The sequence below is a fragment of the Volvox carteri genome, assembly GCF_000143455.1.
Source record: "Volvox carteri f. nagariensis unplaced genomic scaffold VOLCAscaffold_5, whole genome shotgun sequence".
Taxonomy (NCBI): Eukaryota; Viridiplantae; Chlorophyta; class Chlorophyceae; order Chlamydomonadales; family Volvocaceae; genus Volvox; species Volvox carteri.
In genome coordinates, this window is record NW_003307548.1 from 663,849 (window position 1) to 680,472 (window position 16,624).

Consider the following 16,624-nt stretch of genomic DNA (forward strand, 5'->3'; position numbering starts at 1 on the left):
CCGTACCGGCTGCAAATCATCTCCTGAGATCGCCGTCACCTAACCGCATTCTTCACCTCCAAGCCTTCACCGCAACGCGAGTCTGTGACTATCGAAGTTTCCAGGATCCGCCATCGCAAGCATGAAGCTTAAATCCCTTATCGGGCACCATAGCCAGTGGCAACGGAAACAGACGGATAGATCCCAAGTACCAACCATCAAACAAACCAGCCAACATTCAACCAACGGCCGGTTCCGAAACCACCGGGCCCCTTCCGGCCAAACCCGCCAACGCAACGCAGCGGCGACTACCACCCTTGCCGTCCTGGCGCCGTCAGGCACACCGATATTCCCTCTCCCTTTCCCGCCCCCAACATGCGACTCCTCTCCCCACAGCACCTCCTCTCCTCCTCCTCCTCCTCCTCCTCATCATCATCATCATCATCATTTACTAATTATTATTATTATTATTATTAATTATTATCATTATCGCTCAGCTCGCCAAGTGGCTCAACGTCCACGTCAATATCACCGCGCCGCCGCCGCCGCCGCCGCCGCCGTGGCGGTGGTCCAAGGGTACGAGCCAGAGACGCCCTGCGGCTGCTGCGGCTGTAGCAGCAGCGGCTGCTCCACGTAGCCGGTCCCCCGCCGCAACACCTCCAGCAGCAAGGCCACCCCCAGCGCCGCGGGGCCCAGCACGCGCATCCCCACATCCCTTAGGCCTACGGGTCGCTGGAACACCAACATGACGGCCTGCAGCCCCACACGGGTTTTGTCCCCCCGGGGGCCCCGGGGGGGTGAACCTCCGTCACTAGGTCCCTCGGGGCTGCGCACAGTGCGTCTGTATGTGTGTGTATGTGTGCATCTGTATATGTGTGTGTGTGTGTGTGTTTGTGTATGTATGTGTATGTGCATGTGCATGTGTGTAAGCTTAGTTGTCTGTATGTTTCAGTGATCTTCGGAGCCGTGATCGGGGAGGGGGGAAATGCCGTATGGGTGGCGGTACACTGGAGAATAACTCCATACCGACGCGAGCTTCGGATAGTCACCAGCGACATGGTAGAAGTTTACATTAAAACTGCATACTTAGCTGCTTGCGTTTTCCAAAGTAGACGTTGATATTTAAAAAGTGATGTCAAGAGCGTGTATATATGCGTGTATGTGTATGTGTATGTGTATGTGTATGTGTATGTGTATGTGTATGTGTATGTGTATGTGTATGTGTATGTGTATGTGTATGTGTATGTATGCTCGGGAGGGGGAGTTGAAGGCGAGTTGGTTGCTCGATCCAGCCACCGGGTCGACAGGCGCTATGCGCGGTATGAATGTGTATGCATGCGCCAGACAGAAACGTCCCCCTAAATCACACCACACGAATACACACACGCGCCAGTTGTCTCCACCCCCCCGGCCCTCCCCCCTTCCCACCAGCGGCCCCCCCCGGCTCGCACCTGAATGGTCGCCGCCAACACCAGCAATATGCCCAACTGCAGGGCTGTGGTGTTGGGCGGCTTACGGCGGGGTAGGTCCGACGGCGGGCAGGCCATCTGCACTCGGAACGTTAGTGGGGTAGAGGCAAGTGGGGGAGGGAAGCGGGAATCATACGCAAGGAAACAAGGAACGAACTGCCGGCGTCCACATTTTGAAAGGGGGAAGGGTGTAAGGACAACGCTCGCTGTCTCCCCCCCGACCCCCCGACCCCACCCCCCCCACACACACTCAGGGGCCTGTGGGGCTCCAGTCCGGAGGCGGATGGCCTCACTGGCAATCCGGATGCGGTATATGTGGATAAACAGGCAGGGCGTTGTTCGCCTCTACCCTGCAAACATACATGTTACACAAACACATACACACGCGTACTCAGACACGCGCCCCCACCTTGAATGCCCCCGACACGAGGTCGAGTGCATCTTGCCTCCGAGCATCTGTGAAGTTGGAGTAGTAGTAGCGGGACACCAAGTCGCCTGGGGAGGGGGGGGGGGAGGGAAAGACGAACCACACACGGGGGAGGGGGGAGGGGGGAGCGGGACGGACAACAACGCAGACGAAGAAACAGTAGCAGTAGCGGTAGCAGTGGCAGCGGCAGCACAGTCGTAATAACAGCAGTAGCAGTAGCAGTAGCAGCAATCGTGATCACGGCTACAGCCACGGCCACGTCGGGCCGAACTCCACTCACATGCTGCCACCTCACACCCCACCCCACCCCACCCACGTTAACAGCCTTTCCCCGCACCCAGGCGCCTCGAGTTCCCTCCCTCGTTATCGCCAACCACCCAACCACCAACTACCTACCCGCTGCCAGTATGTTGTCCCTGGCTAACCTCCACAGCCCGCGGGGCCCCTCCAGCAGGAGGCCGCTCCCGCGCTCCAGGGTAGCCGCAGCAGCCCGCAGCCTCCTGCCCGCCTGGCTAGCCGTACCGAGGGTTTGATCCGATAACACATCCGCCATGTGGGACCAAAGGTGCGCCAGGGCTGTGCGTGTATGTGTGTGGGGGGAGAGGAGAGAGGAGGGAGGACCGGGGGAAACGGGGGAAGGGGAATGTGTGTGTTTTCGGGGGAGTGCACGTCGTTTTCCGTACATTTTGTACATACATATATAGCTCATACACACAGAACCCTTACCAGCCCCCACGCTTTCCCCCAAAAAGGAAAAAGGCTGCAGAAACCCCACCGTGTACGACACCGGCGTGTTCTGACATCAGCTCTCCGGGGTCCTCCGTCGCCCCCACCGCCACCAGCGCCTCCCCCAGCACCGGCAGCGCCAGCGCGTACTGCGCTAGGTCCACTTCCTCGCAGCACCCGCCTAGGGCCGACAGCGGAAGAGAGGGGGGTCGCGAGTGAAGGGAGCGGGGGGGGGGGGGGCTAGGAGGGGGGGGAAGGAGAGGGGGCCGGCGGTGGGAGGCATGAGGGGAGGAAAAGAGCCCGGGCCCCGGAACGGTTGGGTCAGCTGCACGGCCCCCACACTTACCCGCGGAAGAGGTGCTGGCGCTGCTGACTCGCACCAGGCCCCCCTGCGGGCAGTGCACTCGGCGACCGACACAACGAGGCGGCGACCAGGCAACTCCACCTCCTCCTCCTCCTGCTGCTGCTGCTGCTGCTGCACCACCGCCGCCGCCGCCGCCCGGCGAGGAAGGCTGATGCGGCTGGGACTGTGCAGCAGGGGCGGCAGTAGCGGCGGCGGAGGCGCTGGCCTCGCCGGCCGAAGCCCCTCCCACGGCTGGCAGCAGCGGAACCACCATCTCCAAGTCATCCTGAATGACCACCACCACCACCACCACCACAACAACAACAAGCACCACCACCACCACCACAACGGAAACAAGAAAGTAATGACGAGGCGCATCGGAGTAAAAAAGCACGAGGATGAAAATAATCGAAGTCGATTAGAGTGTACTGGCAGTAGCATTGGGGCGTATCGACACTAGCTTCGGAGGATACGGCGGTGCCTGGCGGGGGCCGGGAGAGGTCACTTGCGTACATTCATCTCCCCGTGTGGGCCCGGCAAGGCGGCCGCACTCGGTCAGATTTGAACCCGAACAGATCGCGGAGGGGCTTCTCTTCCACGTGTACTGCACTTGCCTCCGGGCTCCTCTCATCTGTTGGCTAACCACAGCCACACACCCCACCCTGGCAACCCACCCTGGACCCCAACCCACCCTGGACCCCAACCCCCCAAACTTCTTACGACGGACAGAAACGGCCGAAGGATGCGCCGCCCCTCATCCGCCACACGCCGCTCCAACAGCGCCGCCGTGTCGCCGGACCCCGCCAACTCGCCGAGTGCCCTCCGCCCCTGGAGCAAAAACCCCACAAGGGACACGCATCCACTGGCGCCACCTCCGCCAGCCGTGGAAGCCACCGCCACCCCGTCAGCCCCGCTTCCAAGTACAGCTCCCGTTCCAGTTTCAGGTCCTCGTTGCGGGCTGCTGCACTCGGATTCCAGGCGGCGGCGGCGGCGGCGGCGGCTGGAGCCGTCTTCTGCGGGGTCCTCCGTCACAGCGGGACGCTCTACCTCCCCCTCCTCCTCCTCCCCCTCCTCCCCCCTGGAGGCGACCTCCGTCCTGCCGCCGCCACCTAGCGCCTCCTCCTGCTGCTGTTGCTGCTGCTGCTGCTGCTGCTCGTTTAGTCCTTGTGCCTGTTGCTGCGGGGACAGTTGTTCCTGTTTCTGTCGCGGTTGCCCCCGGGGGGCTCCGGAGGCCGTGTACGCCGCCACCTGCAGCGGAACGGAATGGAATGGAAGTGACCTCCTCCTCCCCCTCTTGCCGCCTCTTGCCCTCCCCTTACCCCCCTGCTGCAGCCCTGCGTTGCGGTGTTATCCCCACAACAAAACACACGCGCGCGAAAAGAACACAAGAGGAATCTTTGCCCCCAGAATCTCCATAGAAGCTTGGTAAGCCGCTGTAACAACTACAACAACAAACAACAACAAGATTAACAAGGCAAGAGAGCTCCCTCCCGTTCTGCAGGTCCCCCTGAACCCCCAAGATCCCCCTCCCCTCCCCCACTACATACCCACGCACCTGCTCGCTCAGTACGTCATGAAGTCGCAGCTGCTGGTGTTGGTTGGCTCCGAAGAGGAGATTCAGCAGCAACAGGGGCTATCACCGGATGAAGACGGCGGGTTAGCCGGGGTACGGCATGGTACGGCAAGGTACGGCGGGGCGGAGTGAAGTGGAGTGGAGCGTGAGGCAACCGGATAACGTGTGAAGTGGAAGACAGATAGCCACATAGACAGACAGACAGACAGACAGGGACAGCGGGACGGACGATATCAGGCTAGATGCTCACCTTGCCGTACGTTTCAAGCAGCTGCGCCATATGTCGTACGAAGGGGCCGTAATGTAGCTGCGTGTCCTCCGGCCCCCGGGGCCGGGGGCAGGGCCTCAGGTCCGGAGGGGCAGCCCAAAAGAGGGGCGCACTGCCGCGAGCCTGTGTCGTACGGATATTGTGTGAGTGGTGGTGGTAGGGGGTGTGCGAAAAAGGGAGGGGGGTCAGGGTTTGGGTTTCAGAGGGGTCGGGTGATGTGTGTGTTGCCTACGCGCCATGGCACAAAATTGTGTTTGGTGTCCATCCCAGTGGCGACGGACAGAGGCCTTCCCCCTCCCCCTCCCCCTCCCGCTACTGCCGCTCACCATTACGTAAGAGGCCACAGCTACGCGAGTTCGCCGCCGTAGCCAGCCGCCGGTAACACCGCCGTTAACACCGCCGGCAGCACCTGACGTCACCGCCGCCCTGCGGCTGTGTGGTGCTGCCACACCGTCCCGAGGGCTGTCACCGCTCTCTGTCGGCGTCCGTTGTTCCGACTGCGGCTGCTGCCCGTGATGTGGGCTCGGATCGCACTCCTCGCCATGCGAGTGTGTGTCTTCCTCCGGTTGCCACACCGTCAGAACCACCTCCGTCTCAGCAAAACCCGCCGTGTGACCCTGAGCAATGGGGAGGTGGGAAAAGAGGAGTTGAGGGAGGAGGCTGCATAAGGTCAGGGGCACAGAGAGCAGCAGTGTATGTAATGCGGCGGCTGTGGACGGAGGGCGGAGCAGGAGGCGGCGGACACCAAACGTACACACCGCCCGATACAAAACAATATGAAGAGATGGCAAAGAAAGAAGGAGGATCTCCACAAAACTCGCAAACCCTCCCCGCAAACCCCCAGCTCTCGGTTTCAGCCTCATCCCTTCCGCCTTCCTTCCCCTCTCTCCCTCCGCTGCGCGGTACGTGTAGGAGGCACCCGCTTGCCTGCTGGTCCACTCCCCTACGCCAGCCGCCAGCTACAGGCCGCTCAACGCCTAAGCGGGTGATAAGCGTCAGATCGGCCGGGGCGGGAACACCGACCGCGCCCTCGCTGGGCTCCCGCTGACCGCTGCTGGCCCCGCTGCTGGTCCTGGTCCTGAGGGTGAGGGTGGCGCCAGTCGCCTGGCCCACGTAGCCGGCCATAATTGGAAGTGCGAAGGACTCCGCCCCCGCCTCTGAAGGGCGGACAGGGGAGGGAGTTACGGGAAGGGGGTAGGTGGGGAGGTGACGGGGAGGTGACGGGGGAGAGGGGGGAGGTGACGGGAGAGGTGACGGGAGAGGTGACGGGGGAGGTGACGGGGGAGGTGACGGGGGAGGTGACGGGGGAGGTGACGGGGGAGGTGACGGGGGAGGTGACGGGAGAGGTGACGGGGGAGGTGACGGGGGAGGTGACGGGGGAGGTGACGGGGGAGGTGACGGGGGAGGTGACGGGGGAGGTGACGGGGAAGGTGAGGGGGTAATATGGAAAAATGTCAGACGCACAAGGTGGCGGTTGTGGTGCTCGGAGGGTGCAAACCTTGAAGAGACTCTTCCCCTCCCCCTCCCCCTCCCCCTCCCCCTCCCTCGACACGGACACAGACACCTGGACATGGCGCTCCGAAAATGTTGGTAGTAAAGTTCACAGTCCACAGAAGAGCAGTCGCGTGATCGCTCTTCGGACTCCTCCAGCAGTTCGCAGCGGCTTTGGACACGTCGGCACAGTTCTTTTTTTCCCTCCGTGACCGAGCAGCATTAGGGTATTTCCTCCCCCCCTTCCCCCTTCCACCCCCCCCCGCAGTGTCACACGCCTTCTTTCCCCTTTGCTTTGGACTCGTACGGCCGTTGTTTCCCGTAAACGTGTTTGCTGCATCCACATCTTCATCATGTAATCTCCCTTCCCTCCACCTTCCCAGGTGGTAGGAGTTTTACATCTGCATAACGCCCCATTCCCTCCTCTCCCCCCCCTCCCCCCCTCCCTCCCCCCCCCTCCCCGGCCCTCCCCTCCCCTCCCCTCACCAATCAGGGGGCGCATGAGCTCGCCGTTCCATAGAAACCGGCGATCAGCACGGGACCATAAACAGCCCCCGCTGCTACCGCCGCGGACGCGATTGCCGCTGCTACTGCCGCCTCCGCCAGGTGCGCTTCGGCCGCCGGCCCCGGCATTGCATTGACCGAAGGTCGTCGTCCGACTGCCGCTGCCACTGCCACCTTCCTCATCGCCCTTATCATCACTGCCACTGCCACCACCGCCGCCGCCGCCACTGGCCACCCACCAGGTACCCAGGCTCGGCAGCAGAACCCCACCACCTCCATCTCCACCTCCATCGACAGCTACCTTAGCGTGAGGAAACAGACGTGGAGATACAGCGGCACAGTTAGGTTTGCGAAATACTCTTAAGCCTTGGATAGCACCGAAAGCTGGAATCCTTTCCTCCCCTTTATCCCCCAGGGGTCTACTAGACCGCGGTGCGGATCGCAATCCGCAAGCGGACCCTAAGCATCTCCATGCCCTGATGCCGCACCTGCCTCTGGCGGGCTGACGTGATGTTGGCTGTGTGGCTGAAGTAGAGATGTCCTCCGAAACACCTGGGGTTGAGCCCCTCCTGGAGCAGTGCCGCGTACCTTCAGCGACAGCAATAGCGGTAGCGGCAGTAGCAATGGCAGTGGCAGTAGTAGTGTAGTGGGGTAGTGGCAGTAGCAGAGTCATCTGGAGACATGCTGGTTACACGCGGCGGACGGCGTGGGAGATCATGAGCTACGTACCCCTGCCCAACCTCACTCGACCTCTTCACCCACTCCCCGCATCATCCCGCGTCCAGCCCCGCCAGCAAGTCCCCCACCTAGGCCAGCTGACGGTTCTTACCGGAGGTCGTTAGCGCATGAGTTGATGGCCTCAGGCGCCACCAGCGTGGTGTCCTCCACCTTGTACACGGGGCCGTCCAGCAGACCGCAAACCTTTGGGAACACCCCCGGGGGGAGGGGAAAGTGTATGCGGCACGGTGCTGCGTGTGTGTGTTTGGAGGGGGGGATGGGGATGGGGATGGGGGATAGGGGTGGAGGTGCGCCGTACGGCTTGTACGACATGGAGGAGGCGGATGAAAGCGCACGCGCTTCCGCCCCGCGCATAGAGTTTCGTACAGTTTTGCCCTTTGGCGCTTGGGAACCGTAAACACATAAATTCTAATGGCCGGGAGAGGGGGAAACGCACACACATTCACACAGGTTCGTGGAGCCCTAATCCCCCGATATACGCAGCCGTGTCCACAGCCGCACACCCTCTTAGCCTTGTTGACGAGCACTAAGATTGCGCCACGCTCCAGCCGCAGCAGCCCGACAATGCCCAAGGTCTTTTGGGAGTCGGCGGGCAGCGGGGCGGAGGACACAACCCAGACCTGCGATGTTGGGGACGAGTTGCATTGAAATGGATTCCAACACGTTGTACATCAGGCAGATTTCATATTCATGGCGCGAAGTGGCTGACCTTGCCGGTGCGCAAGTCCAACCGTAAAGACGGTACGGTGGCGGGTCGGGGCGAACTGCCATCGCCATGAGATGAACAATGTTGAATTGTAACCTGGCTGCCATCTGCCTGCGTCCGATTAGGACAATTTTATTTTGATGCTTTGAACGTTCTGGGGCAACCAATGGCAGCCATGGCAGCCTACGAGGGCAAATGAAGTTTACCTTAAAGAAAAGCAATCCAAGGCCGAAGTTGCCTTTGGACGGCGAAGGCTGATGCTGTTTCTGCTGTTGCTTGCGATGACCTGAAGGCATTCTACTCAAAGCTGATCAAAAAAACCACGTAATCACAAAGTGGAGTCTTACGATTTGCTCATCCATGTGCTGGGAAGTTGGATAAGGATACAAATGTTGTGGTAGGCTAGTAGCTAGATTACGAACCGAACTTACCAAACCAACTTGATGTAGTACATCAACTTGCGACTTTCTTGAAGATAAAATCGACCTGACGCCTACGGCCTAAGCAGAGTTTGTAGACACCGATTGCATGTCATAAAATGGTGCAGTAACTCAAATTCGTGTCTGGCATTGGCAACCTGTGCATGCACCGAAGTCAGTCGCCTCTAGTCAAGTCGCCTTGTAGGGAGCCATGTTTTTATCCATGTTATAATCACCGACACGTTAGGAGTACAGATGTTGCAAACGACACCCTTTGCGTCAGTCCTATCGGCGCATGCTCGGACGACTCACATAGCCGGGCCGAGCCGGGACTGCACCGCGCTTCGCCACGACACCTCTGTCCTTCGCACAACAACAACTTTTCGCCAAAGCGAGTGACAAGCTGAAGAACCGTTGGCGGCCTCAAGCTGACCCTTGCCAGCTACACCCATCCACCCCATCCCATAGACTTCATGGACCCGCCATTTCGGCTCCTCCTGTCAATACCTGTCCAAGAACAACCCCACGGTAAGTAACACATCAACTGTACAGGTATGTAACTCACCCGTCAGGTCCTATGTGCGCTACCCCTGTAGAGGCTTCCGTCAAAATCACTGCACAGCCGCCACGACTCAACCCTCGCCTCAAGATATTTCGGCGCCATTGAACGTCATGACAATATCTGCGGTCGGGCCTGTGACAACTGAGTACATGTCTCCATCCGCAAACCGACTCGCCAACAGCCACCCCAATAACTCCTCCCCCTCCCTCCCTTTCCTCCTCCCTCCCGCAGTTATAGCAGCAGCTGCCACGCCACAGGCGTCTCAGCGCGGGCCCCAAACCAACTTCTCACGACGGCCAGCTAACAGGAGAGCTACAGTAACACTCGGCTCAACGCCAAACGCGCCGTAGATTTGCCCCCTCACCGACCACCCATTGGGCCGCCACCACCGCCCATGGGCCCGCCACCGCCGCCCATTGGGCCGCCACCACCGCCCATGGGCCCGCCACCGCCGCCCATTGGGCCGCCACCGCCGCCCATTGGGCCGCCACCACCGCCCATGGGCCCGCCACCACCGCCCATATGGCCGCCACCGCCGCCCATATGGCCGCCACCCATGGGTCCCCCGCCCATCATGTGACCGCCCATCATGCCTGCATGCCGCACCGAGCAAGATCGGGATATAATAGCCTCTTTTCAGTCTCCTATAAACCTAAATTCCAATAGAAATATGCACGAAACGAAACAAAACGTGCCAACCTGAAAAGATGCAAGAGCAGAGGCCATAACTTAACTCATGCATGAAAAAGTGATGGCCTGGATGGCATGTGGGCTGTGCGGGACAAGGCAGCAGGCACGGACAGCCGATGAGGGACAGTAGCTTACCTGGCCCTCCCATGCCGCCCATCATAGGGCCCCCCATAGGAGGCCGCATCATGCCTGAACAGGGGAGACGAAAGGTATACGGGCAGTCAGGCAGGCAATACAGGCAATATAGCATCTATCGGCGCCATAGCTGTTTAATCAATGGGTAACAAAACGACCCTAGGCCCATTGCTGTCCTTGCTTGAGCGAATTGAGGCATGTACTGGATGCGCTGGATGTCGCGATCTTTGTGTAAAGCAGGGGCAGACAAGCCCCCTTCCTTCGTGCGGCACCACAACCTCTACCCTACCCTCCCGCCACACCAATACGCGCTCGTTCAACAGCTTATTGATGCTAAGAAGGCTGCTGTGTGGAGCCCGGGAACTACAGGCCCCCCTTATGGTACCGTCGGGAATCTGCAGGCATGCCGTCAAAGCCCCACGATCGCCGCTACTCGCACAACCCGAATGCGCCCGTCAACCAACGTACCTGGTCCCATGCCCATTCCCATGCCCATTCCCATCCCCATGCCCATTCCCATCCCCATGCCCATTCCCATGGGCCGCATTCCCATGCCTGCACGCAAACAGCAACAAACAGGCGGCGAAAGGAACACGTGAAGATGGCTGTTGGCAAGGAGGGAGGCCCAGCAGGTCCATTCATTGCTATGGACACACAACCGCTGATTTGCAACACAGTAAACCCAAAACTTCAAGACAGCGAAAGCTTTAGGTAAAAGCTTGAGGACAAGCTTGTCGTGCATAAATTAGGTGAGAGGCGTACAGGCATAGGATGAAACAGTGTTCCGGGGATTAGCATTCCGAGGATGCTGACCAGGCATCCGCAGGGATTCACATGCATCAGCCGCAATGCGGCGCGTGCCTTATGGCGCCCGGTTCCAGGTGCGGGCCCGGGGGAGGCGACTGCAACCCTCCTGCAAAGCGATGAGTCGCGACGACTGGAGGAACCGGATGACGTCTCCGAGGGGGAGGAGGGATCACTATCCATGCAAATCGCCAATGCAAGATGGAGGTGGGGGTTAAGAGAAGAGGACGAATGGAGAAAGGAGGTTAAGCAAGGAGGAGGAGAAGGAGCGTACCTGGGCCCATGCCGCCGCCCATAGGCCCCATGCCACCCCCCATCGGGCCCATGCCGCCACCCATAGGGCCCATGCCGCCGCCCATAGGGCCCATTGGCTGCGGGTAGAGGCAGGAAAATACCGAGACGGGACATTGTCAGAAGGATCAGAGGCCCCTGGACGACTTTACGACTGCGGGTGGCGGCAGTTGTGGCTGGATTGCGGATGCGTGTGCTTCTCTGCTGCCCGTGTGAGCGGATGTAAGCACAAGGAACAACTGCAGCATCTTGCTGCCCGTGTAGTGGATTGGGAGACAGCCCATCTCCAGTTCATCCAGCCCATCTCATCTCTCTCTCTCTCCCCACCCTCAGGAGGTTCCACCGTGTGCGCCATGGGCCGTACTAAATCATCCCATCCACCAGTTGCTTGAGTAGACACCTCCGCAAGTGGTAGGGACATCCCAGCCAGCCAAAAAAGTGCTTCATTGCCCTGTGCTTTTTGCTGTCCATAGGCCGACGGTCCTGAGTACAGCCCGGAAACTGCAATCCCCCGTGGATGGCAGGGCCTGTCCGGTGCTGTGTCTGTGTCAGAGATGGAAAGGCCAAACAATACCACCAAAGAGAAGCCTGGCATCTACTGGTGCAGAGCTCAAGGGCTCGCTGTACGCCCTGCCCCTGACATGGCCCCTGACATGGCCTGACATGGCCTGATCGCTAGAGACACGCAGCCTACCCGTGCAGCTGGCATAGATGACGTCATGGGGCCCATGCCGCTGCTGCTGCTGCCACCCGCCTCCGCGCTGATTTGAAGGAAGTTGTTGTAGTAGTTCCTTACATTGGCCTGCAGAAGGCACAGTATACGGATGAGACGCGGGTTGGGAGAAACATGAGCTAGGGGGCCCCGCGTGTAGCTCCTAGGCTGTGGCGCCTCCCCCTTTCACCGATTTAGGGGAACTGCCTAACAGATACCATAAATATGCTAGCCGCCACTGAATATAGCAGTACAGACTATGTAGAAGGCCCGGATAGGGCCGGATGCGACATCCCGCAACCAAGGACTGCTAGCCCAGCCCATGGACTGCTAGCCCGGGACTAGTAAAGGTCCCCACCTTGTGCTTATAACCCGAGTTGTGTTGCTTTCGAACCGCTGCCTGCGAAGCCATGCCGTCCGTCAGCAGATGACAATTTGGGCTCGCTGAGCTCCGAGTACCAAACACGCACCGACTCATGCGTTAAGTATGTATCGCAGTAATCGCAGTAGTATCGCGGCATTTTTTACTGTAATTAGGAAACAAGCCTCCTGAAGCACGTCAACGCGCCGCAAAGTCGAGCTCAATTATCACGTCAAGCAATAGTCTACCGGAGAATCGTCAATGTTTAGGACCTAGAAAGCGAAGTTAACTCCTACAGGAAAGCACGAATCATGACGTATTTAAAGTGCGTTAACCGTTGAAGCTGTATTGAAGCAAGCTGGCGCTGGTCATGTAATTGCGGTATAATAAGGCTTGAGATCGTTGCCATGGTGTAATCAGCCATGAGGTGCTAAAGACAACCCCCAGGGTGTCGTACTATATGCAAGTGATACATACAGGCTCAGTCTATTCCATCTATGTAACCTAGAACTAACACGAAAAAGATGCTTGCATGCCGCCCCTTTGTGGGCCATTCCCCTGCACATACGCGCTCTCGCGCTGAACTGAGAACCCAATCAATCGACCGTCGGGTGCGCCTCGCATCGCGTATCTCCGCTGCTGCAGCTCCAGGTTCGGCATCCAGTTTACCAACGATCGCGCATGATTGCTTCTACAAATTGACGACTCCTAGTGGTCAGCTATCAGCAACATCCTGCACCGCACGAGTTGCAGCACCCTTCTCCGCCTTCACGCGCCTTTTACCTCTTGTCACACCCGTCTCACCATAATTCCCCCATCACATCCTCTCCTCATCCGCGTATGGGCCAGGCGCTGCGGCCACTACCGCACCCGCCGAGGCCGCATTAAGCACGCTCCGCCTCGCGGCCACCTCTCCCGGTGCTGTCCGCCCCTCGGAGGTGCTCCAAGCTCTGGTAGTGGTTGAAAAAGCCAAACTCAAGGTCAGTACGGTTCGAGAGTTGCCGGATTGGGTCGATGTGAGTTGAGTGGCTTCGGAGCTGGCGGGCATGGTCTCTATGCGGTTCCTGTCCGTGCGTCATGTGGGGGGTTGGGGTGCTGTCCCTAGCCCCGATCGGGCTCCTGCAGTCTCAGTCACCCAGGAGGGCGCTGCACCCTCATAAACCCCCCATCTTCATTACATCACCCCGAGTCGCCGCCTTCAAGGACGCCTACTGGTCAGTTCTGCTCCTTGGCAGCAGCTTCACTCGTTCATGGTTCGTCTTTCCCCCCAAGGGCCCGCCCAGGGCCCCCCCCCAGCGCTACCATTTGCCTGCCATCGCAACACATCCGCGTGCTGCTGAAGGAGGCGGCCGCCCCACACTCCTGCTACTGCTGTTGCTGCTTCTGCTGCTGCTCCCTGCCGCCTGCCACCTGCCACCTGCACACAGGCTGATGACTGGCTGGCGACGTTGACGGCTCCGGGGACATGCTGGCGGCTGGTGTACACCGTGCGTGAGTGCCGCCGAAGGTCTAGCTGATGGAAGTAGACACCTGCTCTGGTGCGGGCCTGGGGTTGCAAGTTGGGCGTGTGGCAGACGAGTGGGTGGCACGGTGCGGGACGATGTAATGGTGGTGGGTGGTGGGTTGTGGGTGGTGTGTTCGGGGGGTCTAGTACTACCGTATGGGGATGGGTTCAAGGGGGAGATTAAGTGCACGGGAATACTCGAGAGCGCGCACAGGGTAGACGGCGAAAACACTCCCGGAAGCCCCCTTTGGTGGCATCAGTCTTTCCTTGACATCACCTCCACTCGCTCGTGGTTCGTCTAACCCCCCTTGGTGGTGTTGGTGTGCCGTCGGGTAGAGAATAGGCGAGGAGTAGGCAAGGTCAGCAGCTGAACTACAACTCCCGCAATATCTGGACTCAAATCCGCGCCACGTGTGCACTTACCCCTCTTTTCACTCGCTGTCCCGCCGCCCTGCGCGTCCATCCGCCTTGGGGCCTCCCACGATTTGTGGTGCCAGCCGGCAAGGACATCACCGCAGCGACCAAGAAGCAAAAGGGCGGCGCAGGCGGCTTCTTCCCGCTGGCCGCCTGTCAGGTGGGCGCCTGATGAGGAGTTCGTGGCCGTGTCATGTGGTTTAGGGCGGGCTCCCCAAGCCCACCCGCACCCATCCCCGGGACTAAACCCACCGCGGCCAAAAACCTTTTTTCCAACTCCCCCCCCTCTCATCACTGTCTCTAGGGTTAGCGGGACCGCTGAAGGGCCGAAATTCTTTCGTGCCGCATGTCTTCCGTTCCTTGCAGAAGTTCGACGCATCTGGATTTGAGAATGGCGTCTTCCTGGGCCCATTGGGACATCTGACCTTTAAAGGCGGCTTCCAAATGGATGGGGTGGGTCCCGCGTGGGACAGAGTGGCCTGGCTCCGTTCACGTATCATGTTGCGGAGGGCACCAACGTGCCACCACGCCGAGAGAAGGGGTACACCACCGCCAACTGCCATCGCCTGCCCGGAGCTGCGCGCTCGATCCATACCGTGGGACCTGCCGTGCCGTGTGACCTGCCGTGCGATGCGACCGTCCTCATGCACCCCACCCCGCAGAGCTCTCCATTTGTACAACTGCTGCTGCTGCTGCTGCCTAAGAACCAGTCCATCCTTCAAAATCTCACGCGGCCCACTCTTGTCTCTAAATAACCCCACCGGCAGCAGCCGCAGCTGCATGCCTCAAAAGCTTCATTGCTAAAGCAAATGAAATCGATGCTCAAGACAGCAATCGTCTCCGCGGCAACCCCCCCTGCCCTCCTTTCTCGCCCGCCTCCTGTCTCTCTTTCGGGATCGCGCTTGTGTCACCTCTGGGTGGCGTGGATTGATGTCTCTTCCCAAACCCTGAAACCCCCCTTCTCCGGGCCCCTCCAGAAACTGCTCCACTTCGACGTGGCCACCATGTATCTGGGTCTGGGCCCCTGGCGCCTAGCAGTGCCGCTCAAGAAGGAGGTGCCGCTCAGTGACATGGACAGCAAGTAAGGGCTGAGGAAGCGAGGGGAGGAGCAATCATACACATGATAACACAAGAAGTGATAGTGTGTGCTGCGGAGGGCCTTGGACTTAGGGCTTGGGGGGAATGGGGGCAGGGGGGGATGGCGGCAGGGGTTTTAGGGTTTTAGGGTTTAGGGCAGCGATGGTACACAGTCTCTTGCATGCAGTTTTTCTTCCTTTCTTCCTCTTTAAAAAGATGTGCTCTGATCCTGCCGGCTACAGCGAAGTATAATTCCTAGCATGGGAACCGACCTGTGTTGTTGCCGTTGTCGTTGTGCTTATAATATCCCCCACACCGCCCCACCCCACCCCACCCCACTCCACTTCACACCGCAACCCCGGGTGTGTGTCGCGCTGGCCCCTCTCCGCACCACCCGGCATATTCGGCAAACCTGTGTACCACTTGAGACCGCTTCATACCGGACTTACTGCCTGTCTAGTTGCCGTACAAAAGTGCTGCCGTACATCGCACCTGTGTATCGCAGGACTTTCAAGAAGCTTCCCTTCTTCGTTTATGCCTACGTTGGCTCGGACATCGTTGTGGCTCGGGGCCGCTCCGGGGGCGTCGCGCTGTGGACCCGGGCTGGCCCCCAGTGGCTGGCATCCTCGGGCGCCATGCAGGTGTACAAGTAGACTCCTGCAGCCGCCGCCGGCCCGCGTTTTATTCAGTGTTCACATAAGATGTGTGCCTCTGTGTGTGTGTCTGTGTGCGTGTCACTGTGTGTGCCAGAGAGAGTGTGTATGTATGTGTGTCTGTCTGTCGGTGCTGGGAAGAGCTGTTAATTTTTCCTGCTTTGGGTTTTGATGAGGGGAAGAGGGATGGTAGTCTGCGGGAGCCTGGAGGTGGTTTCTTGTCGAGATATGCGGCTGACACACGTGAAAGGGCTCGCGATTAAGGCGTTGAGCCGCAAATAGTTTTGTTGCACGTTCACCAGACGTATGCAGGGCGGGAGGTGAGACGTGAGCTGCAAGTGCGTCTTTATATCGACACGAACGCGGTTTTCGCTTTTGCGTGTGTATGTATGTATCTGTTTATGCATTGAAGTGCTGTGGTGGTGGCGTAGAATCGTCTAAGAACCAGAATGTACCCTTCTCGCCCACCACCGTGCGTGTTACTAGATTCGATCGGCCTTGCTTTTCGACCACGCGGACTGAGGTGATAACTCAATACCTCTACAGAGGCTGTTGCGCGAGTAAGCTGAGTACGGTTCGACCGAGGGCAATGGTGACACTGATTAAGCAGCTCGTGTAGGGTCATGGTCATGGCAGCGGTTTCACTTCAATTATGATAGTTGGAAGACATCAGCATATCCGTGGGCTACAAAGTGCAAGGTGGGAAAGCTAGGTTCCCGAGATGCAGAGGCGGTTTGGAATTGGCGCGGTTAGGTTGGCGTCAGCTTCATCAACCCCG

The 16,624-nt window shown here is 59.3% G+C and overlaps 2 protein-coding genes across 2 annotated transcripts; one reads left to right on the forward strand and one right to left on the reverse strand.

Annotated features, from left to right (window-relative positions):
• Positions 1–10,498: 10,498 nt before the first annotated feature.
• On the reverse strand, positions 10,499–12,358 carry VOLCADRAFT_116316 (uncharacterized protein; the record flags this gene model as incomplete). Its single annotated transcript, XM_002947166.1, has 5 exons — positions 10,499–10,585; positions 11,109–11,205; positions 11,820–11,927; positions 12,196–12,237; positions 12,308–12,358. Coding segments are annotated over 5 exons (385 nt in total), but the record flags the coding sequence as incomplete, so codon positions are not given.
• Positions 12,359–12,717: 359 nt separating this feature from the next.
• VOLCADRAFT_120424 (uncharacterized protein) lies at positions 12,718–16,332 on the forward strand. Its single transcript, XM_002947029.1, has 7 exons — positions 12,718–12,849; positions 13,048–13,178; positions 13,626–13,689; positions 14,200–14,276; positions 14,483–14,569; positions 15,094–15,197; positions 15,699–16,332. Exons 1-7 carry the CDS (start codon positions 12,723–12,725, stop codon positions 15,844–15,846), a joined length of 738 nt encoding a protein of 245 aa, XP_002947075.1. The 5' UTR covers positions 12,718–12,722; the 3' UTR covers positions 15,847–16,332.
• The last annotated feature ends 292 nt before the right edge of the window (positions 16,333–16,624 follow it).

Bases quoted from the DNA above. Each gene is read 5' to 3' on its own strand.
- VOLCADRAFT_120424 (XM_002947029.1), top strand. From the start codon at position 12,723: ATGCTTGCATGCCGCCCCTTTGTGGGCCATTCCCCTGCACATACGCGC. The intron at 13,690-14,199 runs GTGAGTGCCGCC...TTGTGGTGCCAG, and splicing joins GCGGCTGGTGTACACCGTGC to CCGGCAAGGACATCACCGCA. The intron at 14,277-14,482 runs GTGGGCGCCTGA...CGTTCCTTGCAG, and splicing joins TCCCGCTGGCCGCCTGTCAG to AAGTTCGACGCATCTGGATT.